At 39.4% G+C, this 17,897-nt stretch overlaps 8 protein-coding genes across 8 annotated transcripts; 3 read left to right on the top strand and 5 right to left on the bottom strand.

The window, feature by feature from the left end:
* Nucleotides 1–233: 233 nt before the first annotated feature.
* On the top strand, nucleotides 234–3,185 carry C5L36_0C05290 (uncharacterized protein; the record flags this gene model as incomplete). The annotated part of the gene is made up of 1 exon (XM_029466215.1): nucleotides 234–3,185. The coding sequence occupies one exon, from the start codon at nucleotides 234–236 to the stop codon at nucleotides 3,183–3,185; it is 2,952 nt and encodes a 983-aa protein (XP_029322075.1).
* A 132-nt stretch (nucleotides 3,186–3,317) lies between these two features.
* Nucleotides 3,318–6,977, bottom strand: C5L36_0C05280 (uncharacterized protein; the record flags this gene model as incomplete). The annotated part of the gene is made up of 1 exon (XM_029466214.1): nucleotides 3,318–6,977. One exon carries the CDS (start codon nucleotides 6,975–6,977, stop codon nucleotides 3,318–3,320), a length of 3,660 nt encoding a protein of 1,219 aa, XP_029322074.1.
* Nucleotides 6,978–7,622: 645 nt separating this feature from the next.
* On the bottom strand, nucleotides 7,623–8,627 carry C5L36_0C05270 (uncharacterized protein; the record flags this gene model as incomplete). The annotated part of the gene is made up of 1 exon (XM_029466213.1): nucleotides 7,623–8,627. One exon carries the CDS (start codon nucleotides 8,625–8,627, stop codon nucleotides 7,623–7,625), a length of 1,005 nt encoding a protein of 334 aa, XP_029322073.1.
* Nucleotides 8,628–9,406: 779 nt separating this feature from the next.
* On the bottom strand, nucleotides 9,407–10,375 carry C5L36_0C05260 (uncharacterized protein; the record flags this gene model as incomplete). Its single annotated transcript, XM_029466212.1, has 1 exon — nucleotides 9,407–10,375. One exon carries the CDS (start codon nucleotides 10,373–10,375, stop codon nucleotides 9,407–9,409), a length of 969 nt encoding a protein of 322 aa, XP_029322072.1.
* An 860-nt stretch (nucleotides 10,376–11,235) lies between these two features.
* On the bottom strand, nucleotides 11,236–13,341 carry C5L36_0C05250 (uncharacterized protein; the record flags this gene model as incomplete). Its single annotated transcript, XM_029466211.1, has 1 exon — nucleotides 11,236–13,341. The coding sequence occupies one exon, from the start codon at nucleotides 13,339–13,341 to the stop codon at nucleotides 11,236–11,238; it is 2,106 nt and encodes a 701-aa protein (XP_029322071.1).
* Nucleotides 13,342–13,948: 607 nt separating this feature from the next.
* Nucleotides 13,949–14,233, top strand: C5L36_0C05240 (uncharacterized protein; the record flags this gene model as incomplete). Its single annotated transcript, XM_029466210.1, has 1 exon — nucleotides 13,949–14,233. The coding sequence occupies one exon, from the start codon at nucleotides 13,949–13,951 to the stop codon at nucleotides 14,231–14,233; it is 285 nt and encodes a 94-aa protein (XP_029322070.1).
* A 174-nt stretch (nucleotides 14,234–14,407) lies between these two features.
* C5L36_0C05230 (uncharacterized protein) lies at nucleotides 14,408–16,189 on the top strand (the record flags this gene model as incomplete). The annotated part of the gene is made up of 1 exon (XM_029466209.1): nucleotides 14,408–16,189. One exon carries the CDS (start codon nucleotides 14,408–14,410, stop codon nucleotides 16,187–16,189), a length of 1,782 nt encoding a protein of 593 aa, XP_029322069.1.
* A 358-nt stretch (nucleotides 16,190–16,547) lies between these two features.
* Nucleotides 16,548–17,084, bottom strand: C5L36_0C05220 (uncharacterized protein; the record flags this gene model as incomplete). The annotated part of the gene is made up of 1 exon (XM_029466208.1): nucleotides 16,548–17,084. The coding sequence occupies one exon, from the start codon at nucleotides 17,082–17,084 to the stop codon at nucleotides 16,548–16,550; it is 537 nt and encodes a 178-aa protein (XP_029322068.1).
* Nucleotides 17,085–17,897: the final 813 nt, after the last annotated feature.

Genomic DNA, 17,897 nt, shown 5'->3' with positions numbered 1-17,897 from the left:
ATTGTTAAGTACATTTAATGGCTCTAAAAAGCAAGATAGATTGTATCAAGAACGATTGATATATCAAGAACATTTCTTTGAGCTTAATTAACTCCAGCACCTTTTTTTTTAAAAGCAAAGAATAACTCGGAAGGTACTGTTTAACATGATAATAGCCAAACACGACAAAAGTAAATGTTGTAAAAATCAGTATTAGCGATATTCATAGTTACTTTTTTGTTTACATTTATAAAATGTACAACCGTTTATTTCTGTATAATTTTGGCACCACAACCCGAAATATGGATGATATAACCAAAGAAGCCAGAGGCAAAGAAATAAGACGTCTTTCGCTACCATTTAACGGGGATCATGCCTTTTATATTCCAAACAGAAGGCACACATTAGTCCCTGTTCGAAGTATTCTAAAACAAAAGTTAGGTGAGAATAATACAATAAGCTTGTCATCTGATGTATATTTGAAAGAGAAGAGACGGGTGTCTTTTGCACCAGAAGTAACTTTACATAAGATTGATTACAGGAAATGTGATGAGAACTCGAGCTCTAAGAGGAAGAGTTCCAATCAGGCATCAGGTAACGAGAAACTAAGCACCTCACAATATATTGGAAAGATTTATGACGCACCGAATCAACACGAAGCTCCTAACAACTTGGAAACTGCTCATGAGAATATTGAGCCTAATCTGACAAGTACTCAAAATGATTTTATTATTGATGAAGATACTCAAACTATGGAAATGAGTATTGAACTCACACAACAGATTTTAAAACAACAAGAGCTTGTGAAAGAGCAACATAATGTACAAACTCAAGACAGTGGTAATAATATTACAATAGAAAATTTTCGAGATCTTTTTAATGAGGTTGAGGATAATGACCAAAGTGAAATGGAATTCACCGAAACAGCTCAAACTAAAGACTTGCAGGATGACGGGCCCAGGATTGACAATAAGAGATTTTCGCAGAATGATCTACCAGAGGAAATGAGTATGGAATTGACACAGCCGATAAAAGAGCTGCCAAGCGATCGCTCTGGGGCATTCAGCGGCTCTACCACAGCAATAGTTAAACAGCTGGACAGTGAACCAGAATTTCGTAGAGAAGATAAAGTTGATTTTCACCCAACTAAAAGAGATCTTGGAAGCTTGATGGGACACTCTCCCTCAACTTCTGAGTCTGTTCCCACACAGGCATTGCAAGAGAAAACAGAGGAGTTTACTGAGATGGAGTTTACAGAGCCAATTCATAGTGATAAATTGCAACTTGAGCCAAACACCCATGTTAATGAAAAAAATGATGACAATCAAGAAATGGAATTCACCCAACCAGTTGATAGAGATACATTTTTCCTTCAAAAAGAATCAGAGCAGCAGTCAAGCTCTGAAGATAAATTGACTACAGTGGAGGAAGTTTCAGAACCTTCTACAAGTGCGTCTACAGATAATTTTAGTCGAGTAGAGGTCGAGAATAAAGAAAACATGATTAATATATCTTCCGACTCCAGTGGGAAAATGAAACTTCAGCAAGACATTAGAGCTATTGGAAATGGACAAACAGAAGAGAGTATAGTAACCCAATTGGAGCCTCAAATTTTTCATGATGATTCTGCAAATAGTTCCACCAATGATGTACCAGATTCAAGTGAGTTGGAAACATCATTAATAGGAACAGAAATCGTACCTCTCGCTGAAATCACTGGTGATTCTACGGAGAACGGCGCTTATGATTCTGATAATTCTTTTACAGATGATAACCACCTAAACGTTTCACTTGATGTGTTTCTAAATGATGTTGGCATTCAGTTTTTTGATCATATTGGTCCGTCTGAAAGTGAAATTCAAAACACATTATCATTACTTTCTGAAATTGATCCAACACATAACCCCAGATCTCCATCGGTTGCCGATTCAACTTCTTCTTTATCGACCCCTTCATCCATAAACACTAAAAGAACAAATATCATTGACTATATTGATGCCTGCTCAAATATTCCGTATTACCATTATCTAGTACATTTGGTAAACCAATACCGCTCCTCTATTCAGTCAATCTCAACGATGGTTAACACTTTTTCTAATGATTTTCTTGAGTCGAATCCAACAGCAATCAGAGAATATTATCAACAAGCCGAAGAAGTAAAGAATGATCTCTGCACTAATTACCAAGCGATTGCTATTTTTACCAGGAAACAATCCAAGTGCCAGAATTTGAGGTTTGTGACAAGTCTATTGAACCAATTATCGATATCTTACGAGCGATCCAATGAACAATTGGAAAGCGATTTAGGTGTTGCCATTGATTGGAGAAAAAACGTTTTGATTGAACGACAGAAGATGATTGAACAAAAAGTTCTGCTGGATCAAATTATTCAAAAAATTAACTCTTTGAAGAGCAACCTGAGCATTAGTAATATGAATAAAATCAAAGATGCAAGGAAGCAACTTGTGGAAATTGAACAGCAACACGATTCTACGAAAGAAAAAAATCAAAAGTATACTAGTATTGTTGAGGATAAGGAGAAATTGATAATAGAGAAGCAAAATATTAGAGACCAACTAAAATTAGAGGTTGCTGAACTTAAAGAGGAAATTTATAGGAAGCAGATTCCTTCTTTGGGTGACCTCAAGAAGAAGAAGCGGAAATTAGAAAGTCTTGAGTCATCTAAGAAAGTGAAAATACTCGGGGCAGACCCAATTGTTTTATTAATATCAGATGTTCTTCAGGTAAAGTTTATACCCATTGCTTCGAATTACAAGGTCAGTGTATTTGTATATAAGGCGGAAAGATTCTTCCCATTTTCATCTCTAGTCGATAGATTCATTAATTCTCACGAACAAAATATTGAATACATGGAGACAGCCTCTTTCATTAGAACGATCAGACGTAAATGGATCAGTTTTATCAATTTATGGAAAGAGATTACAACTATATATTATTTGCATTCAGGGAAGCTCGATGAAGACAAATTTGTGTTTCATGTCTCATTGTATGTTGACGAATTTGAAGATTGTTTAGAGTTCGCATTAGAGGGAAGGCTGGATGATTTACTTGACCCCGAGACTGACATCAAGGTAAAATTGACCGTTCAATCTACAACAGAAACAAATTACGACAGTCATATGCTTTTAGATATGTTTAAATCCTCGTTTAAGAATAATAATGTAGTAAATAGATTTGTAAGCTGATTGATGATTAGCTGTATAAGATAGTTAAATGTATAGTATTAAACCATTGCTTCAAAAAAAGCAGTTCGAGCATATACACCAAAAAGAAAAATAAAAAACTGATGAAGGAAACGAAATAGATAATCGATTGGTTTAACGGTTACCTAAATAATTATCATCATCGATGCTCAGATCAACTACTTCGTCAACAATGCCACCATGACTATTAACCACAACGTTAGATTGTGAAAGCTGATTAACGTTCATACTTTTCTTAATGATACTTTCGGGAACATCAACAACATCTGCTGTTGATGAAAAGGATCTATCCATTGCAACATTCCTACTGTCAATCTTGGTATTATTTTTGGGCTTACCAAAGCTTAATATAAGCTCATCTCCAGATAAATCTGTCTCCTCACTTTCATCACTATCGTCATTGTGATAAAGCAAGTTGAGTTTGGTTCCATAAATTGAACTTTTTGCTAACAATGGTGGCGTATGAAGCTGAACATTAGAATTAGCAGGTGCTTTGTAGATGGCAGAAGGAGCTACTGCCGAAGGGGATGCATTCATTGATCTGCTTTCTGGACCCGGTTTGATGCTGCGTTTGGCAAAGAAGTCAACAGTACTGTCATCTTCGAGATCGTCGTTATCGGCATCAGTCTCATCATCACTATTAGTAAATATCGCTCTTCTCGAAACAGGTGCATTGTTCTTAATAGCATCATTGGTAATATTAACTCTTCGTTGCGTAAAGCTGAAAGTGGAATCCGACTTTTTGTTAAACTGAATCGGAGAATCACTGCCACTATCGCTATCACTATCTGAGTCAACAAATGCGGAAGGTCTGGTGCTCTTTTCTTTGCTTGATTTTGTGTGATCCCCACTTCCATTGGAGACTCGGCAATTCTGATTGCTTATCATAGGATTAGCATATGCTGCCTTTAGTTGGTTTCTCATCATTGCAGGGCTCCTGGTTATGGAGTTTGAAGAAGGTTGATTTGGAGGAGTGATGACCTTCAAGGACTTACCCCTAAGACTGTTTAAACTTGAAACATTTGGATTATGAATATACTGGAAATTTGTAGGACTGCTTGAATCTTTTCTATTTAAGCCCAATGCATCAAATGTTAATGCACCTTCATATGATCCGTTAGAAGGTTGCAGGTTTGGAGAGCCCCTATTAGAGTTACTGTGAATGCGAACAGGTATACGGTTGCCACTTCCTCTGCTAGGCTGAACAATCGAGCCGCCGGAACCAGGACTCAAAAATTTTGCATATGAATCATCATAAAAACTATCTAATGACGCAAAGCTGGGATTAACGGTTAAGTTCACGCTTTCAGGGTTGCCGCCATCTGTTAATTCTTTGCGATAATCGTATTCGCCATCCTCAAAGTTATCTCCATTGACAGTCTTATTCGAGCATCCAAGGGTACTTGAGTTTTGCATCTCAAAAGATGAAAGATTAGCAGTTGTAGCAAACCGTTCATGTTTAGTATGCTCCTGAAGCTCGCTTCTATTTATCTCCCTAGAATCATGTTTCTCTGCTTCTTCAGCAATATCATTCAAATTTTTATTTTCTTCCATACTTGATGCACTGCCCATGTTCGTCGAGCTATATCCTGATACATTCTCAATTGATATCAAAGTGGTAGGTCGAGATGACAAATTCTCGTTTAGAAGTGACAATGAAACCTGTGAACTACTTCTAGGTGTTTCTTCTGATAAAATATAGCTGCAGTCGTCTTTCAATTCAGCCAGGGCATAACTTCTTAACCCACCCAAGGTTTCCTTAGATGGGGATTTACTAGTTTCAGCATCTGAAGCATTGCTATCTTTATGTTCATTTGTTTTCCTTCTTCGAAATGCTTCACTGATACGTTTTTTTATCCTATTGCCTAATCCAACAATTGCGTCATCTACTTCTTCGTTACTGACGTCTATTTTCATATCCTTTCTCCATCCCGCATACTCATTACAAGTTTTCTTTTCTTTCCAGTATTGACGAACAAAAGGATGTGACTTTATGTTTTCAATTTCAATACGGGTGTCAGGATTTTTATCAAGTAGCTTCATCAATAAGTCTTTAACAATATTGAAATCACAAGTGGGTAACTGAGATGCAACATGCCAGCATGCCATATCTGGAAATCGTGGTTCTTCTTTATTGATCTTTTTAAAAAGTTGGTACTCTGACTCTGCATAAAATGGTAAATCGCCAAATAATAGACAAAACAATGTTACACCAAGTGCCCATATATCTATCTTATACGTGACCTTAGAGCGTCTATCTTCTGAAGAACATAGCTCAGGAGCCAAAAAGGCGGGGGTCCCTGCAGTTTTCGCCAACTCTAAATCATCCTGCTTTGTTCGATCCAAGTTTGAAGCAAAGGAAACACCAAAATCAGAAATTTTGACTTCGTTATCTTTGCTCACTAACAGATTAGAAGGTTTTATGTCTCTGTGAATTATTCCCTGATGATGTAGATATTCCAACCCACTTAAAACATCAATAAATATTTTCTTAGTTTCATCTAAAGTTAACAGTGGTTCGGGGATACATTCCTTTAATGTGATATGCTTCTGTGGCTTACTCGTTTCTTGTACGATCTGAAAAACTTCTTCAGCTGTTCTTTGCCATTTTACTTCCCCCTTCTCGAGGTATTCAAGAACCATATATATTTTTCTGGACTTTTCAGCATCCAAGACCTCGATTAACTTAACAACATGTGGATGATCACACTTTTTCATTATAGCAATTTCTCTTCTGATTTTATCTTCTTGAGTCTGGGAAGTGCCTCTGGAAAGTCGACTTAACATTAAAGCGGGCTTCCCTGTTCGATCAACAATCTTGATTGCAACAAGTTTGCCCGTGGCTATATCTTTTGCGAGCTTGACTTTACCATGTTGACCTGCACCTAGATCTTTCAAAATTTCGTAAGTGTTCAACACTCTCTTACGTGTAATAGGATCGTACTCGACGTGAACATAATGTGTTTCCTTTACATGTGAGTTGCGCCTACTTATCTCCTCATTCTCGGAACAAGCAAAATGACAAGCGGAATTTTTGCTAGATGGTAAACCCAATGAAGCATTTGAGATTGGAGATAGAGGATTGGATGATGGCGGATCGAGTATATAATTACCAAGCGGGTCTTTGGTATCACTTGTACGTGAAGGACTTAAGGTGGGCCTCATAAGGAAACTGCGTCTTTTAGTTTTGAGTTGGCGACCGCCAGTGCGTGCTAATGATGTCAAGGATACATGCGAATTTTCCCTTGAAGCTATAGGCGATGCTGTTGATGAATCACTGAGATTATTTAAATTCTTTGGATCATTTGAAAAAGACGAATTTGTCGTGTGCAAATCGATACTTCGACGTGTTGAAAATAAAAAGTCCGAAACTTTGTGGGCTAACTCCGATAATTTAGTATGGGAATGTGACCTTGAAGCTGGACTTGACTTCCCAATTGTTGGTTTTGGGTGATCATAACAACTGAATGTTTGATCCGAAGCTGAATCTTTACTTTTTAAGACAGAGATGGTCGAACTTGCTGATGTTCTTCTAGGCGAAGCTGTGGTATACTTGTATTCATGTTCAGAGCCAGAGAAGGAGGATGTTCTATTGTGATGTGATGGGGTTGCCTGTATGTTTGTAGTTTCTGTTGTTGCGGGGCTCCCATGATTAAGTTGTACTAGTGAAATCGGGTTCTGCATTTGACTATCCCTTTCAGCTCCTTCATCGATTTTGATGTGGGGATTGGTATCAATAGGCAACCCCGTCATTTTAATGTTATTTTCCATCATATGACTTTACTCTATATCTGAATCCATATAAAACGTGTTCTTTTTTCCAAAGTAAAAAAAAGTGAAAAATGGTATGTGTGTGGTATACGGATTAACTTTATTAAGTTATAAATATGTTTTGGTGGACACTCTGGGATGCCTTGTATTCGGGTAGTCTTTCAGGTGAAATGTGAGTAGCGGTTTCAAAGAATGAACAGGTGTTTGTCTATAAAGAAGAGAAAAAACTTTTGCCAGCCATAGTGGGAATCCCATGAAGTGGTCAGTTTCCACTTTTAGATGCTCACACTATATGAGAAAATTGATTTTCCAGCAGCGCCCCCGCATTGTTATCCGTATTGTGATTTATTCTATACCACTTCGTCGGTTTTTTTCTTTCGTGGATAGGTTGATTTAGGCACATTGCTGGTTCTAGATGCATCTTAAAGTAATTGTAATGTTTAATGTCTGCGAATGTTCAATGTCTGCGAATGTTCAATGTCTGCGAATGTTCAATGTCTGCGAATGTTCAATGTCTGCGAATGTACATATTATGGTATTTGGCAATCAAAAATAGCCAGGAAAAAAAATACTTTGTTTATGTACAGTCTGTGTATATAAGCACTATCAAAAATACGTGTAGGTACGTTGTATATATATTCAATCTCTTTACTCAAGAGGATAGTATTTGTTACCTGCGGCATCATAGGCAACCTTTCTGTCTTTTCTGTTGTCCCGGTTGACTTTACCATATCTGTAACCGACTTTACCGACCTTGACAGGAGTGAACTTGAAAGCGTATTTATCACCTTCATGCATTGGTGCAATAAACGATCCATCGTTTTTAGTTTGCGTTGCCTCATGATGTAGGGAGTGTTCACCACCTTCGGATAGTTTCTCCAAGGTGACAGCTGCAGGTTCCAAATTGAATTCTTTTGCTGCATCAACAGGACCAAATGGCTCTGATTCTGCAATTGTTAAGAAACGTGATTGTAAAGTTTCCTTTGGAATTGGAATTTCAGTCAAGTTTTCAGCATTATTTCTTGGGTTGAAAATAGGGAACATTTTGTACATTGCCTGTGACATTCTTTTCAAATCACCATTTATCTTGTCTTCTTGTTCCCATTTTTCCTCAATTTCACGTAACTTGAGAATAGCCTCAATTCTTTGAATCTTTAGTCCATATTTAATTGCAACTTGTTGAGATGGCATTTTATTCAAAAGAATGTCATTGACAATTTGAATCTTGGTTTCATTGTCAACTTGGAAATTAGTAGATAATTTGGAGTTTAATGGGAAAGGTCTGAAGGCATTATTGTTTCTTCTCTTTGAGGAGTCGTTCTCAGTTTCATCAACAGTATCAAACTCACTTAGTGGTTCGAGTAACGCATTCCCTCTTTCGCTTCTTGGATCGATATAATTTGGAGTGTGGTTGTTCTTTGGATATGCATACTTATTCAAGTAATATTCACCCTTGTAATTCTTAGGCCCTAAAAATTGATCCATGAGACGTTTAAAGACAGTCTGTTTACGCCCTTTCCTTGCAGGTGGAATATTACCAGCTTTGGAGTAAAATGGGTAGGCTAGTGTTCTTCTATAACGCACTTGGGATACCTGGAACCCTGCACTCTTAACTGTAGATGTACTACTTTCTGTCAACGTTCTACTGAGCATGTTATGAGGATGTCCTTGGGTTTGGTTTCCCACTGCTTTTTGGCAACGTCTATTCGATTCAACCTCCTTGCTTGAAAAATGGACACTTTGGACGAAATTTAGAAGGGAAAAAAAAAAAGAAGCGGGAAAAAAGCTTGGAAATGCGAAAATAGCCGATTGAGAAATTGAATTACCGGCGGCGCGTCGCTGGCGGTGGTTTTAGGTGTGTAAAAATGTTGAACAATAAAACTCCCCGATTAAGAACGCGTTTTCCAAAACATGGACAAGATACACGCTGGCTTTTGTGCCGGAGAGAGGCGCTCCCCGAACGGGCAAACTGTCTCCACGCGCCGAGGTCAGTAATCTGCAGCATTGTAGGAGGGAAAGCACAGAAAGCGTTAGCTGCAAGTGCCCCGAGAAAATCCTCCAGAAAAGTGCTGTTCCCCAATTTATGGCACAACCCCAGTCAATGTTTCCGGAAGAAAAGAAAAAATATACGATGAACCGAGTTGTTGGGAATGAGAATTAGACGACTTTGGAAAAGTAATACTTATTATTATAACTATAACTATAATGATTTAAAAAGAATCATATAAAAATAACGTATGAAGTGTTTTATTCTTAGAAAAAGAAGAAAAGTCAGGTTTGCTGTGATGGTGACTTATAAGGATAGGGGATGTCCGAAACTAATGTACAGGTTAACAGAGGATGAATGATGCATAATAAAGGTATAAGTTTGAATTAGTTGGTTAGTAACGACTCGAAAGCTAGCTGTTTAGGAAAGCTTGAGCAGAGCTTAATTAACAATCAACTAAATCAACAACCTTCAAGTAAACTTCTTCACATTGAGAACCAATGTGTTCATCGTATAAGTTGTAGAAGTTACCAGACAGACATTGGTAGAAGATATCCTTTTCACCAATAGCTAAGTTACCATCGGCAGTGACAGACCAACCAGCAGCGTAAATTGCACCTGCTTGTGGTGGAGGACCATCAAATTGGAATTGTTGGTTTGCAACGATGGAACCAATTCTGCCCTTTGAATCAGTCAAGATACCCTTGTTTAAAACCATGGACAGTGCATCTGGGTTCTTACAAGATTCTGGGAAACCTTGGTAGTCACCACTTGGGGTTGCTGGGGAAGTTTCTGCTGGCTTGGAGTCTTTCTTTCCATTTGTAGTGGTTGCTTGAATTTGACCATCACCGATTTGGGTTGCAACGGTTGCACTAGCTGAAGTGGTTGCTTGGATTTGACCATCACCAATTTGGGTGACAACCGGAGCCTTAGTTTTTGGAGTTGCCGTGGTAGCTTGGATTTGACCGTCACCAATTTGGGTAATGACTGGAGCTTCGGTCTTTGGAGTTGCAGTGGTAGCTTGGATTTGACCATCACCAATTTGGGTAATGACTGGAGCTTCGGTCTTTGGAGTTGCAGTGGTAGCTTGGATTTGACCATCACCAATTTGGGTAATGACTGGAGCTTCGGTCTTTGGAGTTGCAGTGGTAGCTTGGATTTGGCCATCACCAATTTGAGTGACAACGTCTCTCTTAGCCTTTGAGTTTGCAGTAGAAGCAGAGGAGGAAGCAGTGGAAGATGGAGTAGCGATTGGGTCGATGGAAATTGCAAAAGTTTTTGTGTAATCGGTGGTGTGCTTACCAGAGAATGTTGCAGAAGGGGTCAGAGTGGACCATGGTTCGGAAGGAACATAAGCTGCTAAGGATTGGGCAACTAACGCTAAAGTGGCAACAGATAAGGTGGTGGATCTCATTTTTTTGTGGCTGTAGATAAAGATTGGTTTCTTTTTGTCTTATATTTATAGTACATTTTTAGATTAACAAGAGTATGACTTGGAATGATTTGGATGGATCAATGGTCCCTTTTATAGTATTGAAGAAGGGGGGGGGCAGATGCCATCCCTAGACGTTGTTTGTGTTATAAATATCTTTTGTTCAGCCTTCCAAACAAACCAACGACACTTAACAATAGCCATCTCAGAAGCTGGTTGGCAATTAACCGAAAACGACCAAACATAAACATCTTCTGGGCGTCATTAAGAGTGGATGGTTTTCAATATTACCGGATTAGGAAGGTGTCCTGTTTGGGAATTGCAGAAAACATTCTCGGCGCTGAATTTTTTCGGATTGTTCCCACATGTTCTCGTGAAGTGTTCGATTTAATTCGCTGCTATACTTTGAGCTTTTACTATTTTAAGCGAAAAGGCTGACGCCATAACACTACAATGTTTGTGTTTAGTAACTAAAAATACATTCGAAGATGAAGCGACAAGGAAGGGGAGTGTAAAAGGAGTCAATTGGTGAGATCATTATAAAGGTTCGTAAAAATAAAAGCTTAAAAAAACAAAAAAGAAGTGAAAAATAGAACCAAGAGGAATAAAACATTTTCTTCGATTATGTAGGTTTTCGGTATGTATGGGTAGATGTGTATATTTGCATATACGTGTGTATATGCACCAATACTGGCTATTCTTCTCAAATTAACGTGTTTGTAATGGCTCTATTTTTATTCTGTTGAACATTAAGGTTGCTATCATTATCATCATCTATATATATCTATATAGATAGAGATATATTTTAATTTGACTCTTGCAAAAATATACTTCACAGAGATTTAATCGTCATCATCGTTACTGCCACAAAGTTTTGCCAAAACCTCGGGACTCTTTTGGAATTTCTCACGCTCTTCAACACCGCCCCTGTTCAACATGGCCAGAAATTCTGTAGCATAAGGAGGTTTACCATTGTTGTAAGGATCCATGCTTTTAACAGTTTCAAGGTACTCATTATAAATGTCCCCATTGTACCCACCAAGAACAGAATTGATGAAAAAGTCGCTCAACTTGAACGAATCCGTCAAGGGAATGACATCCTTCCGGACAATTTGTAAAAATTCAGTTTGGGCCTTTTCAAGTATATCATGATCAAGCACAACTTTGAATTTGAGAAATTCAAGGCCAAATTTATCGATATTTGAAATTGCAAACAAGACAGCCAAGTTTTTCAATTGTTGAGCAACATTTTCGTCTTCAACTTCATCAATTCTTGAGATCCATTTATCCAAAATGTATTCAGCGGCGTATAATTTAGAGAGACTCAACTTATCATTAGCAATTAAATCCCAATTCTTACCGTTGGAGTTTAGCTTGTCAATTGCATTTAATGAGATTCTTAGAATAATTGATTTTATCGCCAAGTTCAATTTCTTCAAATCCTTATAATCTTCCAACCTCTCCAAAATTGCACCTTCTCTCTTGGCATCATAAAGAAATTGATAATTGGTTCCACCAACTTTCCCATTCTTCAACATCTGTAAAACCTTTTGAATGGTAATTCGGCCACTGTTTTGAGCCAATATATTATTGTCACCTTCCCAAGTACATTGAACTACATGATCTGCATAACCCTTGCCAAACCCAGAATATGCAGAATATCCATGACCTCCACAGCTTTGTCTAGCCTCATCAATCAAATCTGCAGTTAACCAAGTACAGGTACTCTTCAAACTTGCAGAATCGGCAAATAATCCCTTTAATTGTTCAATGGCATTTGTAATCACCTTGATATCCCCACTTCGAACTCCTTCCTCGAGACCATTTAAAACAGCCTTATGATCTCTTTGAATTTGATACGAGGCAACACTCATACCATAAACCCATGCAAGATAAGGTAATAGTCTTCGTTGATGTAGAGGGTAATTGATCAATTGGTTCTCAAAAGATTTCCCCTTAACAGTAAATTGCCGCCGACCAACAGAATAACGTAATGCAATAGTAATAAACCTCTCCCCAGTTCTAAATGAATCAGTCACCATTGTAACCCGACCACCTAATAAGGCACCATATGCCAATTGCTCTAAAGGTGGCTCCTCGACATTCCCATCTTCGTCAACTTTACAAAATTTACAAAGCATATATTCCCTTGGAATTTTCACATTGGAAAATTGGATCCATCCATTATCAATACCATCTCTCCCCATTTTCTCCCCAATATCTCCAATAGAAACACCTGGATATAAATTGTGATTCACATCTCTCAAGGGAACAACAAACGTCTTCACTCCATAATCCCTCTTCTTAACAATCAATCGTGCGAAAACAACCGTATGTGTCGCAGAATGTGCAGCACCTCCAATCCACCATTTGGTAGCACCAATATGAGGGGTGGTTATTCTAAACACCTTCTTCTCAATATCATATTCGGCTAAAGTCTCCAATTCAGCCACATTCGAGCCATGGGCAATCTCCGTCATACTAAAACAACCATATACATCCTTCATTAAAATGGCACCTCTTTGAAATGCCCAATAATCAAATTGTTCTTGTGTTCCATTTCCTCTAATTGCAGATAGAAACAACCCCAAATGGACCCCAACTCTAGTCCCCAATTGTGGATCAATCATGGCAATTAGGTTCAACCGGTCTTGGAAAACCTGGAAATTAGGAGAGTCCTCCTCCATAAATTGAGCCAACCTCGCAATTTTTTCAGCAGTAATTTTGCGGTGCTCCTCTCTGGACATTTCGTAGTAGTTACTCTTTACCTGTAATATGGGATCTCGCTCAATTTGTTGCATCAACCGCAACGTATGGATTGCATCACCAAATGATCCTTCAAGAAAGGCATGCATCTTGTTCAAGGAGAATGTGCATGCCATTCTCTCACTCCAGATAAGATGACTGGCATCAGGTGCCCTTTCTTGTGGAAGTATAGTTTGTTTCATAATGTTTAGCTTGTTTTTCCTTGGAAAAAGATTAAATCAATCTTGAGTGGAAAAATCAAAGATACTATATCCACATTAAAGAAGATAACATTGTGATAAATTGATTTTAAAACACAATGACGGGGCATTGTCTCTTATATAGTGATTCGAAATCCGGTGTAATGGTTTATAGGATGTCACTATAGGATACACCGTTTTTAATTATTTAGAACTGTCTATTTCCTTATTTCTTTAGTTCCCCATTTCTAGTTCTATTTCTCCAACAAACTCCGAAACGCGGGGAATATATTATTCTATTAGATAAAGAGTGGAGGCTTGTCATTCGGCAATAGGAGTTTCGCCCTAATTGGAAAACTGTTTCACCGAAGCTGGTCATTTTTTTTTTTTTTTTTGGATTTTTTCAGTAGTTTTCGCTTTCGCGTTTGGAGTCGCGCACTTTTCGGAACAATCCCGTTGTTCTCATTGCATGACTTGTATATACACATATACACATCTACAAATATACATACATTTATATGTTCTAATATATATATATTCGTATATATATATATATATAAATATACTTATATTGATATATTGATATACATCATTTGTGATATTGGCAATAATGGACTTTATAGTGACGAGTATCCAAGAAAAACTCGAATTCCCTATTGATCTACATGGCCAACGCATTGCAGAGAGGGCCCTTTGGGCCATACTCTCTCTGGGCGGTATAGTTGCCCTTCTTTTCGCCTACCTATTGACCAACCTCTCCCTTACCGTATACGTGTTCCCACTCTTTGTCTCTCTTGCGGGGCTCGTCACAGTGCCATCCTTCGCGAAATACAACGAGCACCCACTCACTTTCCTAAAGAGGCCACCTCCAAAGAAGATCGACATTGAGCTGTGAGAGATTAAGCTGTGAGAGATTAAGCTGTTAGACATCCAGTGGGCCCATTCGCAACATGATAGAGAGTATTGTACTACACACTTTTATACACTGTATATTTGGTTAATCTATTTACAATTGATTGAGAAGTAGAAGAAACTATTCTGTTCCACTCCTCCACGCATTTCCCGTGTAATGTCTTTGGCTCTAGGTTTTGACCTCTCAACACAACAGCTGAAAATCGTCTCCTGTTATCAGGATCTTAGTCTTCATTCAAAATACTCTATTGATTTCGACGAATTCAAGGACATTTACGGTATTCATAAAGGCGTATTGTCGAATAGAGATACAGGTGAAGTCGTTACTCCCGTCAAGTTGTTTGTACATGCCCTCCAGACCCTCCTGGACCGCATGCACAATGATGGGTTCCCCTTTGATTGCGTGACATCAATTTCAGGATCGTGCCAACAACATGGAACGATTTTCTGTACACGTCAATTCGATACACTGCTCTCGAATTTGAATCCGGCTTCTGATACTTGGCACAGCGATTTGTCCAATGCCTTCTCCTACGAGAATGCCTCCAATTGGCAAGACAGATCAACGGGCGAAGAATTGGCGGTGTTTGAAAAAGCATTGGGATCAGCAGAGAAACTCTGTAAAATCACTGGTTCAAAGGCGCATTTCAGGTTCTCTGGTCCTCAAATGAGAAGGAGGGCCAAGGAGGGTGGTGTCCATTGGGAGGAGACGGCCCACATATCCCTCATATCCAATTTTCTCGATTCCATCTTGTCCGGTAAGGTTAGAGGGGTGGAAATTGGAGAAGCTTGTGGTACAAACCTCTTTGATATTGAGCAGAACGACTGGAACGATGAGTTGCTTTCCTTGATCTTGATGAAGAATTCCAATGTTGACGGAGTTCCTTTGGGTGAACAGCAAGAGGCTTCTTTGAAAGCCCGTCAACTTCTAAAAACCTTAGTTGAGCCTGATGATTATTCAACAATTGCGCCTTACTTGGCCAAAAGGTATGGCTTTAAAAGGGACTGTAAGGTCTGGCCCATTACTGGCGATAATTTGGCAACCATCATGTCCTTGCCATTGAAACATGACGATTTGTTGGTGTCTATGGGGACTAGTACAACGGTGTTGTTGTTGACGAAAAACTACCTTCCAAGTGTGAACTATCACCTCTTTAAGCATCCTGTTGTAAGGGATATTTATATGGGTATGTTGTGCTATTCAAATGGTGCTCTGGCACGTGAGGAAATTAGGGATGAAATTAACGACAAGTATAAAACGGTAAAGTGGGATAAATTCAACGAGATTTTAGACACTAGAAAGTCTCCCGACAGAGAGGTTGGAATCTATTTCCCCCTAGGCGAAATCATTCCCAACGTCAAGCCCTGTAAGCGTATCTTCAAGTATTCGGCAGCGAAGGGGCTTGTGGAAGTGGACAGAGAAGTTGAGCTGGACGACCAAGTGAAGCTTATCATTGAGTCGCAGGCGTTATCTAATAGACTCCGTGTAGCACCACTTCTAACCGATGTTGAAACCGTGAAGGAGAAGTCGGTGACCAGAGACATTGAGAGTGCAAGGAAGATTGTTGGTGACTCGGTTACAATTGACCATGTCGCTTACACGTTTGCCGATATTATCAAGCGTCCCAATAGTGTATACTATGCTGGAGGTTCTTCACAGAATGCATCGATTCTCAAGATTTACAATGACATTCTAGGACCTAAACATGGTGGCTACAAGGTTGAAGTCGGTGATGCCTGTGCGCTAGGCGGTTGTTTCCGAGCAATCTATGGATACAACGACAGCATATCATTTCAGGATTGGTTGGAGAGCAAGTTTGATTTCCACAGACATACCTCTCCCATTGAGAGGGACGAAACCCATGCCATTTCCACGTGGGCAAGTTATCTCGACAAGGTTGCCATATTGACCTTGGCAGAGCAGCAATTAGATTGTTGAAGCCAAGAGGAATATATGCCTATCGAGCGACACGCAGACAGATCGATTGGTAGATATATCGATAGATAGATAGATAGATAGACGGAGAGATAGATAGCCGGAGAGATAATCTTCTCCCCTCCCATTTCATTCTCCGGGTCCAGACACGGAGATTAATGATCAAACATCCTACTTGAACGCCATTCTACACCACCTTCTCGACTCGGACAGCGAACCATGTAGACATCAACAGTTGCTATATTTATTTATAAGTAAAGATACATAAAGGAATATATTGGATACAGGGGAAAACACAAACAGCGGAACATGACAAGATATACCAAATGGTGTGCAAATAAGCCTGGGGAGATAGAAAGACTCAAGCGGCGCCTGAGGAGGCAGGAGATGGAGCTGTCGCCTGAGCTTCACCAGCGGTAGCCTCTGGACCCAAGGTGACTTTGTTTCTCTTTGTCCTATAATCCTTGATGGCGGACTTAATAGCATCTTCGGCCAACATTGAGCAGTGCAACTTCACTGGAGGAAGCGAGAGCTCCTTGGCGATGGTTGTGTTTTTGATACCCTCAGCTTCTTCCAAAGTCATGCCCTTGACGAGTTCTGTAGCAAAACTCGAGCTGGCAATAGCCGAACCGCATCCAAACGTCTTGAACTTCACATCCTCAATGACACCGGTCTTGTCGTTGACTTTGATCTGGAGCCTCATCACATCACCACATGCAGGGGCACCCACCAAACCAGTGCCAACGTTCTCCATGCTCTTGTCCATGGTACCGACATTACGAGGATTTTGATAATGGTCAATCACTCTAGGATGATAATAGCGGGACTGCTGTAATCTGGCAGCAGCTCTCAGGGTATTCTTGAATGGTTGTCTGAGTAAACTTGAACGGGTAAACATTGTTGTTGTTTGCTGTTATACAACTGGTAAATGGGAAAGGATACAATTGCTAATTAACTCAAAGTTAAAACACTTGCACTTGCACTTGCTCACAAATTTATATCTCCTCTCTGCGAGACGTTTATTTTTTTTTTTCCCCCTCTCACAATTCACTCACTCACTCACTCACTCATTCACTATTTACAAATTCGCTATTTCTCCTTCCCCAAATTTCTTACACTTAATTAAGGAGCACCATTAAAAGGGAAACCAGAGCATGAAAAAGAAACAAATAAAGACCGTTATCTCCGAGCTCGCGGCGTTTTCGGCTCCGCTCCCACTTCTGTTTCCGCCTGCCTGTTTGGGTAAATTTGCCGCTCGTTAGACCGAGAAAGGAAAATTGAAAAAAAAAAAATAATCAATATAAATATTATTTATATATATATATATATACATATATATTTAATACCGTCCACCCATTGTGGCGGTGCACTGATGTACACCGTTCACCAGTTTCGCACCGGTACCGGCGTCAATGTAGAAAAATTGGGGGGTTCTCTAAACTTTTTCCATTTTCCTACATTTCTCCACTCCCTCGCCCCTTCCTAAACCGGATGCCCGGGGACTTTCTTCTCCGACCCCTCCAACGAACTCGAAACTACTGAAAAGAATTATCCGAGCCCCGTGTGGCGCAGTAGTCTGCGGTTCTGCACCACGTCAACCCTTCGGCGTTTACACGCCCCGGCATGCTCGTATTTTCACGCTTTCTTCCCCCCCGTTGCCTTATTTCGATTACTCTTTTCGTGTATTCTCTTCGGTTACCTTTTACCCATT

Source organism: Pichia kudriavzevii, chromosome 3 (genome assembly GCF_003054445.1).
Source record: "Pichia kudriavzevii chromosome 3, complete sequence".
Classification (NCBI taxonomy): Eukaryota; Fungi; Ascomycota; class Pichiomycetes; order Pichiales; family Pichiaceae; genus Pichia; species Pichia kudriavzevii.
The sequence above is the reverse complement of the archived record's forward strand: the minus strand, read 5'-3'. Positions and strand labels throughout refer to the sequence as shown.